The sequence below is a fragment of the Ursus maritimus genome, unplaced genomic scaffold, assembly GCF_017311325.1.
Source record: "Ursus maritimus isolate PB19 unplaced genomic scaffold, ASM1731132v1 scaffold_30, whole genome shotgun sequence".
Classification (NCBI taxonomy): Eukaryota; Metazoa; Chordata; class Mammalia; order Carnivora; family Ursidae; genus Ursus; species Ursus maritimus.
This window is the reverse complement of record NW_024425564.1, coordinates 8004436-8018907: the sequence shown is the minus strand read 5'-3', so window position 1 is coordinate 8018907 and position 14472 is coordinate 8004436. Positions and strand designations below refer to the sequence as shown.

The following is a 14472-nucleotide window of genomic DNA, read 5'->3' as shown; positions in this document are numbered from 1 at the left end:
GTGAGGAGCTAGGCGAGGTATCCGAGGAAGCGAGGACAAAGTGAGAGAGGAAGACATCCCGGACATAATATGGGGGTGCGAAAACACTGAGGGAAGCCCACTGCTGCAGAATTCTCTTTATTGATATAGTGAGAGGAAGGAGTTTGGAGGTGGGGCAGCTCAGGGTGAGGGAAAGCCCGTCCTTCAGAATGAAGGGACATCCCTGCCCAGGTGCCGTGGCCTGAATGCACTAAGGGACACGCACCAAGGAAGGCTCTGGTAGGGTCCGACCCAGAGGGGGCTTTGGGACCCACCATCATGGAGATGCCCCTCCTTTCATGTGAGGCCAGCCTTCAGAGATCCTGTAAGAAAGAGAACTACAGGGCGTCAGGGGAGTGAAGGTCTCATTCGGGAGAAAGCGTTTTACGACGCAGGTTTATCTTGGAAGAGAGAAAGGCTACAAAGGGGATCTTGAGAGGCTTCCTGTTTCTGCTTCTTTCTTTAGACCCTCTGGATGGAGAGAGGACAGATGTCATAACTTCTGGGCCTTGCTTTTTTAGGGACATTGGGTAGTCTGAACCATCTACCTGGAAACATGCTTTTCCTTTGGGACGGAGTGGAAAACACTTGATCTTCTGGGAGCACAGAGCTGGGGACAAAGGTATTCCTTCCCTTGTTTTCAAACACACACATGAACGCACGTACGCCGGTGCGCGCACACTTGGGTGAGACGGGACGGTTTGGTCACAGGGACGCCGGGTGGGAAGGAACGAGGAGCAGAGATGGGTCCAGTGTTACGCATGTTCTTTAGGTGGGAGGCGGGGCCTTTCTACTCGGGTTTGGACTGTTTCAGGTACTCCAGGATGTCTGACTTGACCGTGCTGACGGGAGCCTTGTGGAACCAGCGCATGACAGGGACTCCGTCAGGCCCCACCAGGAACTTCTCAAAGTTCCAGCGGATGTCGTGGACCTTCATGGGCTCCCAGAAGAGTTGGTTTGATGAGCCCAAAAGGTCAGAGGTTGGAGGGCAGGAGTTCTGGAGCAGAGATAGGAAGAATAGAAGGTTCTTTTTCCTGCTTCTGTGTGATCCAGTTTTACCCCCAACCCTGGAGGGTCTACTCGCCATCCTGCATCTCAACATACTAACCACCTGACTTGGTCCCAGCGAAGCACAGACACTTCAAAGCAACATCACCAACATAGCAACTAGCAACCAACCACCGAGAGCTAGAGTATGACGAAAACAGAAAATATCCCTCCCTTCCCTGTCTGCCCCTCCCAGGAGTCTATCACGGTGCTTCAGGAAAACGCTGTAAAATATCCCTCCCTCCCCTGTCTGCCCCTCCCAGGAGTCTATCACGGTGCTTCAGGAAAACGCTGTCTTCTCTTTTCTTTGATAAGCCTTATCATTTCTATAGCTTCAGTTCTCTTAGCTGAAAAATAAATGGTTTGGTTTAGAGTAGTGGCTTCCAGGGTTGGGGCTTCATAGTCTGGTAAGAGTACAATAACTGTTTTCTTGGAGATTAATGTAGAATAACCAACATTTACTTTGACAGTAAGGAAAATCAAGAGTCAACTATTAACCGTAATTTAAAAATTAACAGATTATTAAGTATTAGGTTGAAGAAAATAAAATTGATTGTATCACCATTTTTGGGCAACACAAATGGTAATGTGTATGATTTAACCAAATATGAATTTAGTATCAGACTCAGTGATGGTCTTTTATAGTCAATAAACTGGGCTTTGCGAAAAACTCCCACATTGTGGTGTTGTTTTTTTTCCCCCAGTTTGCCATGGATGGGTGAAAAGTTCAACAACGACCAGACTTGTTTGGCAGGCCAGCAGTGGGAACCAGTGGCCTAAGAGAACCTCAGGTGGTTCTGCGGTCTTCTGTGGTTGTAACACTCAGTGGCTCCCCGGTCAGTTATCACACGGCACTCTCCATTCTGTACCCATGTCTGTCTGCCTGATTGCATAGGGGCCCCTCACGGACAGGCTGGGCCCTGTCAGTAGGTTTGGGGTCCCTGTGTGGCACCATGCCTAGGAGGATTCCGTGACTGACGGTCGAATGAACGAATCATTGCCATTCAGTGGGGGGTGTCGGGTCCACGTCAGAACTGCCACGTTCTGTTTCCTGTACTTGAAGCTCACGCCTCACAACGGATCTTGCCATGATTCCTGAACCTCTCTGAGCATTTCTTTCCAAGGAGTCCAACCTCAACCCTAGAAATGAGCCCCATGCGTTCAGGGTATGTCTACCTACCCGACCAATTCACGGCAGGTGGGTGGTCACTCACCTTCAGGAAAGTAAAGACCTTCTGTTCTTTTTCTCCATTCACATCCCCTTTCTCAAAGAGCTGAAAATTGGGGACAAAGCCACCACCTGGACGCACATACCTGCAATGAACCAGCGTGTTCCCAAGAGGGTCCACGTTAGGACAAGGAGGGATGGTAACGGCCACGACAACTCCACAAAAGGAAGTTAAAGAGGGAGAGGCGGAGACAGGGAAGGTGAGGAAAGGGCTCCCTGGGGGTCGGGACTTCATGCTTTACGGAGCCAGTAGACAATTCCAAGGCACTATTTTAAGGTCAGGATTCCTGATTCATTTCTATTCCCCACAGCCCCTCCTTTCCCTGGGCTGCTTCTCCCGTTGATATTCCCCTAGTGTCACCATCGGGAACTTGAGGCGGGGTGAACGCTCGGGCACTGCCAGCCGCACAAGCTTGCACGCGACGCTTCACGATGATATTCCTGAACCCAGTGATCCACCACCCACCCCGGAAGATTCCAGAAGGAGCCTCCAGGCAGAAGGAGGAAGGGAAATCCTGACAGGGCCTAGGCAGGGTCCCGCGCTGGCACTCACTTGAGCCCAGAAAGGATCTCTGAGTTCTTTCCTGGTTCTTGTTTTCCAAATTGGTTGCAGGGAAAGCCCAGCACGACGACACCAAAAGGCTTTAGCTCCTCGTGTAGTGCATTCAGTTCTGCGGGGAGACAAGGAGCAGCGTGGGCAGCCTGGCCCCGGGCCCGGCCTGGAGCAGAGGAGGACCTCGATGGGTTCACTTATCACACGTACAGTGAGGGGAAGGTTCGAGGTGACAGAGCTGGAGGAGGGAGAGCCCAACGCTAGAACACGGGCTGCCAGAAACACACCCAAATAGCTGCCATTCCCTCCGTGCCTCCACTTTCCCGGCCAGCAGGGTGCCCCTAGAAAGCACGGACGGTTAGCCCCTGGGGGGTGGGGTGGGGCCTGCTGGATCTGGAAGGGGATCAAAATTTAAATGCCACGGCCACCTTCCTCAGTGGTGGACTGACTGATCAAACACTTCTAAGGAAACGGCAAACAAAATGGACCTGCTCCCTCTCCCCCATGTGCCCCATGATGACACATCTGACACCCTAGTCATCCTCCCAACAGCCCTCACCTGGGAGCTGCGCAGGAAAGCAGAAATCTGAGCCCGGCTCCCAGCATTCTCTACCCTCTTGTCAACTCTAGTGACCTAACTGATGCCATCCCCCCGGGACACTCGCCGGGATTCCAGGCTACAAACGCCAAACTGCTTTTTCTGCTGCCAGGAGGGCTTCTAACTTGTCTGTGTAGACCTGTACCAGTGTCTCCCCGTCCAGCCACTCTCGGTCCCGCCCGATTCAGTCCAGTGCCCGCCAGCCCCACCCAGACTCAGCTCCACCTGCTGCTGTCTCCCCTAAAACCCTCTGCATAATGGCAGTGTCTTCCCATCCTTGTGGGTCGCCTTTCTCTTCCACCACCCAGAACACGTCCTTCCCATGGCAGAAACACTCAGCAGGCCTGCTTCTAGTCCTTCGGCAAAGGCCTTCAACTCTCTCAACTTCTCCGTCTGGAGTAAATTCTGAATGAGACGCTTTTAAAAATTCTCATGTACTAGTTTAGTAATTTATGTCACAGCAACAGGGAGGAAAACTATGGCTTCAGATAAATGAGGAAACGCGTCACGTACTGATGCAGAAGAACATCCGAGATTCTGTATCATGTGAAGGAGCAAGGAGCGGAATCAGATGGGTGCGTATTTGCGAATATGAGAGAGAGATTTGCTCGCATATACACTAAAGATTTATGAAAATCTACGCCATAAATTGATGAACTTGTTACCCAAAAGGAAGAAATGTGGAAGTTTTCGCTCCTTTTTTTTTTTTCTTTAACATGGAGCCCAACACAGGGCTTGAACTCACACCCCTGACATCAAGACCTGAGCTGAAATCAAGAGCCAGACACTCAACCAACTGAGCCACCCAGGTACCCACAGAAGTTTTCACTCTTAAACCCTTTTGCATCTTTAAAATTTTCAATGTGAATATATTCCCTATTTAACACAAACTTAAGTTAAAACTAAAGTGAAACAGATTTAAAAGCAGATTCACATTCCATGGAACTGCCATTTATATATCACGACTCTTTTTTTTCAAATTTAACTTTTTGAAGGGAGGAAAGCCCCTACTTGCTAAATGATACTAAACTGTTGTTTACGCTCTTACAATTAGATCCTGAGGTTTTATATAAATTAAATAAAGATTGAGTCTGTAGCTTTTCAGGTTTTCCCTCGGGTTGATTATACATAAAAATAATAAATATAAAGTGACCCCGAAATTCTTTCCAATGTCAGATCTTCCTATAATCTGCACTGTTGAAAGTATCTTTTTATGCACAATTTCACCATTAAATTTGAAAAGTCTTTAGGTTCTCTTGGTGAATGTGAACCGTTTGTTTTTTGTTGTTCTTTGAAGAAGGGGCTATTTCCAGGTAATCTTTGCCCAAATCAAGCAGACCCCTCTGCATTAGTCCTTTTAGGCTGTTCTAACAAATACCATAGGCCAGGGGGCTTGTGAAGATAAGAAGTTACTTCTCACAGTTCTGGAAGTCCAAGCTCATGGTTCTAGCAAAGGCCCTCCACTGGGTTGCAGACTGCAGGCCTCTCGCTGTGCCCTCCCCTGGCGCAAGGGCTGAGGGTTCTGTGCAGTCCCCTTTTATAAAACCACTAATCCCATTCACGGAGGTGCCGCCCTCCTGACCTCAACACATCCCGAAGGCCCCACCCCTGTTACCAGCAAACTGGGCATTGCGATTTCAACATAGGAATTTTGGGGTGGCACAAACATTCAGACCATAGCACCTGCTGACCGTTCTTTTTTTTTTCTTTTTGGAGAGACGGTGTGAGCAGGCTGGGGAGGGGCAGAGGGAGAGAGAGAGAGAACCTTAAGCAGGCTCCGCGCTGGCTCAGTCTCACAACCCTGAGATCGTGACCTGAGCCGAAATCAAGAGTCAGATGCTTAACCAACTGAGCCCCCAGGTGCCCCTGAATGTTACTTTTAGAATATCAAAATTTGGCAAACCATGTGTCTTAGAGGTGAGATTGCAATATACTTAAATTTAAGTGGTGTTAAAAAAGAGAAAATTCTTGGATTTCTTATCATTGAAGTCCCATGAAGATAAACTGATGGAAAAAAGAAAGAAAAAAAGACAAATTGATGGGACTTTATATTTTTGATCAGTTGAATAGATGCCAATGTCAACATGTGGAAAATTTTTCTTAAAAACTGTTCATGTATTATTTTGACTCATTTCTTTGTGGCATTTGGTGCAACTAACCTTTTGCATTAATTTTGAAAAAAAGCGTTTTAAAAAAGCAGAAAAATTAAGTTTGTGGCGTGTCAGAAACTGCATTTACCTCTATTACAATCCACCTGAAACTTTAAGTAACCTCTTCTGGATCAACAGGGATACTAAACTCTTCGCATGAGCGCACGAAGAAAATCCACCTCGGTCACTGTGGAAGGTCGGCCGAGCCTGGAGACATGGGGCATCTTTCCAAATAGCAGTCACACCATAGATGACCCACGACAAAGCTGCATTTCCGTCTTCTCTGTCACGGGAAGGCGCTGTGGAACCCAAGAGCGTTTTCCAAGAGATCAAAGGTAAGTCCTGTCTGCTGTTGTTCCCAGAAGTCACCAATGAGAAGGATAAAGGCAGCCCCTTGAAAGCTAGACTCTGGCCTGGAGTCACAGCTTCGTGTTCTCCTGTTAAACGGTTTCACAGGCGGCGTCTGGGTGGCTCAGTCGGTGAAGCATCTGCCTTCGGCTCAGGTCATGGTCCCAGGGTCCTGGGATCCAGCCTCACATAATCTCAGGGTCCTGGGATAGAGGCCCGCATCGGGCTCCCTGCTCAGCGGGAAGCCTGCCTCTCCCTCTCCCTCTGCTGCTCCCCCTGCTTGTGCTCATGCTTTCTCTCTCTAGCTCTCTCTCTCTGACAAATAAATAAAATCTTAAAAAAAAATTCACAGGACATCAATATCACACAACATCATGGTCACAGTGATGATGATAAATCAAGACAAAAACAGGACCACTCCATAGTCATGTTTTAACACAGACAAAACATGAACCTTGTCCAAACTGCAAAAATGGCCAAGCATCTCCCTGTCTTGCCAATATAAGTGACTTCTGCTTCTCTACCAGCTACAGTTTTAGTGTTGCTTTATTCCTCTGACCTCGTAGATATGATTTATTAAGACATATCTGAATCACGGTCACAGAACTGTCCCCATTTCCTCATTTCCTGACAGCATCCAATTCAGAGCAAAGCTTCACTTCCTCAAATCCTTCCCCCAAGCACCTAACACAAGTGCAGGTTGTGAAGTAAGTTCTTTCTAGCACGTTCTTACTGAGAAGCCCTTGGCTCCCTACAGCACACGTTCTCCCTCAGGGCATCACGCAGCAAGAGCAACAAACCCCACCTGTTCAGTGAGAGGTGGTCTTTGATTAAATCTTTGGGATAATCTTATCTCTCAAATCTGGAGATAATTCTCTTGGCCTCCTAAGGAGTGGAGCAGTGACAGGATTTAGGGGGACAGACTCCCATGATCACCTACGCCCCACATCCTGTTCGCCCAATAATAAATTAGGAAAACCTCTGGAATTAGAATATGGGCATCTGACAGAGCTAGTTCCAGAAGAGTTGAGACCTGAGCTCTTACCTGGATACTGAGCTGTCAAGCCTCAGTAGGTGGCCACGTTGACAAAGAGGACGTGCTTGCCCGCGTACTGCTTGAACTGAATGTACTCCTCGTCATTGAGGGTGAGGGCACCATACTCATAGATGGTGCCCGTCACCCCCTTGTAGCAATCCATCTGGAATGTAACAGAAACCACAATGATGCGATAATACGATGAACAACAACCCCCAACATCCATGGCCTTTTGCAAAGCGCTCCAAGACCTTTCACGTGATACCTCGAAATTCTAAGAACCGAAGAGAGTTTGTCCTGTCATATTTTTAGTTATGGTGAGGCCACCTCTAGAATGTCTGTCTTGTAAGTTAAAATCCTTCTTGCGTGGGGGCGCCTGGCTGGCTCAGTCGGTAGAGCGTGCCACTCTTGATCTTGGGGTTGTGAGTTCGAGCCCTAAGTGTAGAGATTACTTAAAAAATAGAATCTTAAAAAAAAAAAAAAAAAGCCTGTGTGCGCGTGTGTGCGTCAGGACAAGCACTTTGTGATGCTCCCAGCTCTTGTCTCTCACATGGATATCACCCTGTAAGCTGGGATGTAGATTCCCAAGAAAACTGTAGACTGGAAGGGCTGGATCTTTCCGACTCCGAGGTCAGTTCTGCTCCAGTGCGAAGGGATCCAATAATCAAAAATGCAGCCTTTTAACTTTCTGCAGCTGGAATTGCACCCCAACCAGGCAGTAGAGGCTGACATACACCTGGACGCCCCCCATAGGTTGCCTTTTTTTTTTTTTTTTTAATTTCAGAGACGGGGATGGTCTTAGAAATGCTGGTGTTTGAGCATTTTGTGTGCATCATCTTACATGTCGCAGGGACCCGATAACAGAGTGCTCAGAGTACGCTGAGGGCCTGAACAAGTATCACCAGGGCGTATTAGAAATGCAAGTTCCTGAGACACTTCTCTGAAGAAGACGTACAAATGGCCAAGAGACACATGAAAAAATGCTCCACATCACTCGGCATCAGGGAAACACAAATCAAAACCACAACGAGATCCCACCTCACACCACTCAGAATGGCAAAAATTAACAAGTCAGGAAACAACAGATATTGGAGAGGCTGTGGAGAAAGGGGAACCCCTTACACTGTTGGTGGGAATGCAAGCTGGTGCAGCCGCTGTGGAAAACAGTGTGGTGGTTCCTCAAAAAGTTAAAAATAGAGCTACCCTACGACCCAGCAATTGCACTACTGGGTATTTACCCAGGGCATACAACAATACAGATGTGAATGGGCACATGCACCCCAGTGTTTATAGCAGCATGATATCAGCCATAGTCAAACTATGAGGAGAGCCCAGATGTCCATCAACAGACGAATGGATAAAGAAAATGTGGTATATATACACACTGGAATACTACTCAGCCATCAAAAAGCATGAACTCTTGCCATTTGCAACAACAGGGATGGAGCTAGAGGGTGTTACGCTAAATGAAATAAGTCAGTCAGAGAAAGACAATTATCATATGGTTTCACTCATATGTGGAATATAAGAAACAAAAGAGATGAACATAGGGGAAGGGAAGGAAAACGTAAAATAAAATAAAAACAGAGAGGAAGGCAAACCGTAAGAGACTCTATATGTAAGAGAACAAACTGAGGGTTGCTGGGGCGTGGGATGGGCTAGATGGTGACGGGCACTAAGGAGGGCACCTGCTGTGACAGGCACTAAGTGATGAATCACTAAATTTTACTCCTGAAACCAATATTTCACTATGTGTTAACTAACTTGAATTTTCTTTAAAAAGAAAGAAATGCAAGTTCCTGGGACCTGCTGGATCAGAAATGTCGTGGGTGGTGACTGGGGACAAGGACGGCAGGCGGGACCTTGTCAGCGCAGCGGGCGGTCTGCAGGCGGAGTTCCTGAGCGCAGACGGAACACTCCGCAGGGACCTCCTCTAACACTTCACCGCTACTTTGCTCTGGCTACTGTACCCTCACTTCTGTAACCCTCAGCCCAGCAATCCTCCAAGCACGTGTCCGCGGATACACATCACCTTAAAGGTCTGGGGACTGATGTTTCACGGGGCAGGAGAAAATAACTTTATCCTCACAGCAGCTAGCCCCTCGAGGTCCTGGAGGCCCTGCTCCCAAATTCCTTAGACATTTACGCTCCCCCTAACCCCCCACTAACAGGTATATCATCAGTCACTCGGCACAGCCCCAGGGCAGCTCTTCCTGCCCACGGGTCCTGTCCCCGGGCTTTCAGAAAGCACCTTTTTGCACTGAAAACGTCTCAAGAATGCTTTCTTGACTCTTCCCTCGCCGCCCCACCTCAGCTGGGACCCAGCACCCTGCGCTTTAACAAGCCCCCAAATGATTCTTGTCTGGGGACCACTGCCCTCAACCACGGGTGTTCTCCACCCTCTACGGGGCCGGGGGAGGGGCAGCCAATAGAAGACACGTAACTGGTTTAAATCCACAGGTGAGGCTGAATTTTTGAATGAATTTGTCTGGTTTTACAGTTAAAACCTGTTGGTACCTCAGTCACGCACTGGAATCCCCACCCGGAGGCGTGTCCGCACATCTCTTACAGCGGCTACTGACCCCAGTGTGGAGACTTTCCCCGACGGCACCCGCCGATCCGCGGCACCCGCAAGACCTAACAGCAAACCCTCTCGCTCTGGTCCAAGCTTTGTTCCCCCCCACTACCCGCCCCCCGCTCACCACCCCACCCCCTAAAATTAAAATTGGCCAACAACTACCCGGCCTTCTGTATTTTATTATCCCCCTCTTGGCTGACCTGACACTCCCCCAGAGAACATTCTAGCGTCCGCCGGCTGCTCTTCCTCTGTCCCGGGTCTCAGCTGCTCTGAGCTGCCCCCTCCCAATCCCCTTGCTCCTGCGTGTCCCGTTTCCCGGACCCACAAGGCTGCCCCGAGTTCAGAGCAGGGGCAGCGGCAGAGGGGCAAGTACGACAGCAGCCTGGGCCCTCCGTCGACCTGCGGCTCCACGACCGCCCGGTGCGGAGAAGGTCCGCGTAAGGGAGTGGGCTTCGCGGAGCCGGGTCTCGGAGGAGCGGCCGCCGGGGTCAGCCGAGCTCAGGAGGCGGGTCCTGGCCTTGGAGAGGACGAGGGAGAAGTCCTCGCGTGCCCGGACACCAGGCCAGTCCTCAGCAGCTGCAGCCGCTGGGTCGCCGACGGGACACTCACCTTCATCTTCTGGGTCGGCTGGGCGAGGCCGGCCAGAAACAGCGGGAAAAGCCCCGAAGCCCAGAGCTGCGGGAGCATGGCTCGTGCGCGCAGGGCCAGGCGGGTCTGCGGTGCCCCAGGCGCCTGGGCCCCTTTTGAGCCCCAGGCGGGGAGCGGAGCGAAGACGCGCCCTCCAATGGCAGAGCCCCGTGCACGCGCGCACACAAGCGCTCACGCACGCGCACGCACCTGCCCCCGCCCCACGGCCCCTCCCCGTCCCTCCCCTCTGCCCACCTCCCCCGCCCTCCCGCCTGAGCCGCCAGCCCCGCCGCTCCGCCCTCCACCGCGTGCGTCCGGGAGGCGACCTGCCCCTGTTGTGGCGCCCGTGTCCCGGCGGGTGGCGGTGGAGGCCTCTCCTTGGAACCGGACGGGCTGTGTGGACCCTCCCCAAGGGACCCCCGCCTCCTAGGGGCTCGCTCCGCATCCACGGACTCAGAATCCGCTTTTTGGAAATAAGACCGTCCCGTGATGTACGTGTCGGGAATGTTTGAGAATCGTGGTCCCGGAGGAGCCTCATCCTCCGTCCCGTCTCTCCAACTTCCGGCCCCGAGTCACCGCGCACTGTGCTCCCTAACGACGACGTCCGGCCGCGGGGCCAGGGTCTCACGCCCGGCGCAGCCCCCTGTTCCCCGGCCAGGAGCTTGTTGGCGCAGACGGCACGGTGAGGGCACGTCCGCAGGGGCAGCGAGGGCCGACGGCCCGGGGCGCGGTTTGCTTCGCGGGGGCGTCTGCGCCCGGCCCACTCCCACGCACGGTCGTGAGGCCCTCACGGGAGCGAGGGGACAGTTGCGGCAAGGGGAACTGGCGAGGAGGCGCAGCGCTGGTTCTCCTCCCTCGCGCGCCCACCCCGGGCCGGCGGCTCGCGCGGCTGCTCACCGGCTCGGCTTTGCTCCAGCCCTCGTGAGCCGGGGCGCTACGTCCTCCTCCTGAGCGCGAAGCCCTGCCCAGCCCGGCCCTCCACGGCCCTGCGGGTTCGCGCGCTCTGCTCCCGGCCCCGAAGGCGGGCTCGGCTTGAACTCCTGGAGCGCCCTGGAAGACAAGCTGCTTGTTCGCTCCGATTTCTGAGCTCTTCCCAAAGGCCTGTCGGCTGGCCGGGTCGCCGGCGCCCGGTCCAGCCTCGCGGGTCCCCAGGGCGTTTACAGAAGGCGCCCGCCTTGGGCACAGACCTAGGCACGCTGCCAAGCTCTTGGGCCTCTCCCTGCTCTCAGTTCACAAAACGGCCGAGGCTCAGACTGCCAGGTGACAGAGACCCCTGACTTCAAGACCTGTGTGTGCCTTGACTCAGGGAGAGCTAACGTCTCTGTGCCTTAGTTTCCCCATCTGTAAAACCGGGGTGGTTACTAGAGTCTGCCTGCTAGGGCTGCTCTGAGCAGTGATCGTTACTCTGAAGGACTCATCCCAGCGCAGGGCCCAGGTAAGCAACCATTCCCACACTCGCTTTACGCTTGAAAAACCCGAACCTGGACGGAGAGCTCGCCGGTGGTAACGGTGAAATGAAAGCCAACTCTGGATTCCCTCCAGAGATCCCTCGCTCTTCTTCGGTTGTGACGAAACCTTGCCTGAGACGTGTACGTTGGCTCATCTTGCCATCACGGGACACGCTTCATGACAGCTGCTCGGTAAGTCCAGAGGCTGAAACTCCAACTCCCCAGGTTCCTGCTGCAACAGTCCTGACGAGCTTCTGAGCACCGTGGCTCCTGGCCTCCAGCAGAAGTGAAGGTGTGGAGCACACGCCGGGCGGGAGGAACGGGTCTCTGGTCCGCTGGAGGGTATCTCAGGCTACAATTCCCCTTCTGTCCTCCAAAGCCCACTTCCTAACCTGCTTCCAGGAATCTTGCTTCTCCCCTTTGCTTGTCTCCTTCCTTCCCCTCACTCTGCCTCTGTTGTATGATTTGTTATAAAGATTGTATTTACTTATTAGAGAGAGAGAGAAAGCACAAGGTGGAGGCAGAGGCAGAGGGAGAAGCAGGCTCCCCGATGAGCAGGGAGTCCGATGTGGGGCTCTATCCCAGGACCCTGGGATCATGACCTGAGCCGAAGGCAGACGCTTCACCGACTGGGCCCCCCAGGCGCCCTCTGATGTACGATTTTCTAAAGATCAACTTTGTTGACATCGCTCGTATATTAAAATGCTTTGGTTCCTCCCTAATTCTTACACCTTTAATTTGAAATTCTCCCATGGAGCACTCTGGATGTGACACTGGCAAATTGTTAGGTGTATCCCTCCCTCCATAAATGTTATGTTCCTGGCCAATTGAACTGGCTCCATCACCCAAAATCCACCCAATGAGGTGTCAATTCTTGACATTTTAGGTAAAATCTGAGCCAATCCTTTGGGATCCTACCTGAAAGATTTCTTGATATATTAATGACCTATTTTTATTCAACATGATGGAACACAATTTTATCAAACGAGACTTCAGAGGTAACTTCTGAGGCCTGAGTCGCAGATCAAATCCTAAACAGCTTGACCAGGCCTTGAATTGGACCCCAGATCAGGCCTGCTGCCTTTCACAAGTAGCCTGGGGCAGACAAGGGTGAGACTCAGATCAGTTTGTCTCAGTCACTGCTTCTGTGACCCAGTTAGGAGCAGTTTTTAAAGGACACAGGAGGAGTCCTAAGGGAAGCGATGATCTGACCAGGTTATAGGGTGTTATGGGCTGAATTATGTTCTTCCCAAAAGATATATTGAAGTCCTAACCCTCTGTACCTTGGAATGTGACCTTGTTTGAAAATAGGCTTGCTCCCAGTGTGATTCGTTGAGATGAGGTCATCCTAGAGTAGGCTCTTTGTAAGAAGAGGGTCGTGTGAGGCTGTCCCGTAAAGAAGGGACAGAGATTGAGGTGCCGCTGCCATGAGCTAAGGACGGCCTGGGGCCACCAGGCATGGGAAGAGGCACAGAAGGCTCCTTCCCTACAGGTGTCAGGGCGAGCAGGGCCAAGGTCACTTCTTGGTCACACTTCTAGCTTCCAGGACCGTGAGACAGTACGTTGCCGTGGTCTCAGCCACTTGTTTGTGGCTCTTTATTAGGGCAGCTCTCGGAAACGCACAGTAAGCTTCTGTTCTCTCTACCTGCTTTCCAGATTCTTCCATTCCTTCTGTCCGTCCCCATGCTCACCACAAGCTTCCTTCATTCTCAGTTTCTTTGATCTAAAAGGAAGCAAAACTCTGTACGGCTTCCATGCATGCCTTCATCCTAGTTCCAGAACAAAACTACTTTGTTTACCTGAACCCCAACGTAGAGATTCCAGCCTCTGCCTGATGCGACCTGAAAGATTTTTCGGGTTCATCCATCTTCCCCAGTATGGGGGGCCGCCCTCTCAGGACTCTGGGGACCTCCTCCTCTGACCTGAGAGAGACACAGATGGCGGCTCTGCCCCCGCCATGTTTGTAATGCCATTCCGGTGTGCTGTAAACCGTGTCTTCCATTCTCCATGTCACACCGTCCTCACCACCAGAGGACACCTGCGGCAGGAGACGTGAGAGCGTGGTTTAAAAATATAAAGTTACTTGACTTCAAATCTAATTTTTTGTTTGTTTTTTAATCTCCTTTGACTTCTTTAAATCCATTAACTACACGTTTTGGGAATTTGAGGAGAGTGGTGATTTGCTGTATTTTGTTGTTGTTGTTACATTTTTAAAAAGATTTATTTATTTCTGAGGAGAGAAAGAGTGTGCAAGTGGGAGGCGGGCAGAGGGAGATGATCTCAAGCAGACTCTCCACTGAGCGCTGAGCACAGAGCCTGACGGGCTCAGTCTCATGACCCTGAGATCGTCATGACCTGAGCAAAATCGAGAGTCAGACGCTCAGCCCCCTGAGCCGCCCAGGCGCCCCTGCTATTCCATCTCTGTCCCGGTGTCTGTCTGCTCTTGCCTTATCCTTGAGGACACCTCAGACCCAGGCTGGCTGTGGCCCTGACCCAGAGCCCTCACGAAGGCAGCCAGTCCTGAGAGGCCCTCCGGGAGGCTTGGCTGCTGCTGCCAGCATCCCCGGCCTCAGCGGCCGGCCAGATCACTAGTGCCCAGTGAGGCAGCAGGGACAGCATGTCCAGCAGAACTTGCTCTTTCCCAGGCAGGGCCAGGGTCCATTGTCCCCAACCTCGTGTTCCAGGGAGGTGCCCCTGAGTCCACACATACACCATGGGTGCCTGAGGCACCGTGGGCTCCCCCAAGAGCCATAGAACCAGCCGTCCCAGGACTTCCGTGACTCGGGCCTTTCTCTTCCCTGGGGAGGAAGCAATATGTCATCTCATCAACACTGCAAGCCA

General features: G+C 51.8%; 1 protein-coding gene across 1 annotated transcript; it reads right to left on the bottom strand.

Annotated features, from left to right (window-relative positions):
• Positions 1 to 288: 288 nt before the first annotated feature.
• On the bottom strand, positions 289 to 10243 carry GPX6 (glutathione peroxidase 6). Its single transcript, XM_040645172.1, has 5 exons — positions 10166 to 10243; positions 6988 to 7141; positions 2847 to 2964; positions 2280 to 2379; positions 289 to 1015 (listed from the first exon to the last, which is right to left on the bottom strand). The coding sequence occupies exons 1-5, from the start codon at positions 10241 to 10243 to the stop codon at positions 809 to 811; spliced, it is 657 nt and encodes a 218-aa protein (XP_040501106.1). The 3' UTR covers positions 289 to 808.
• Between the last annotated feature and the right edge of the window lie 4229 nt (positions 10244 to 14472).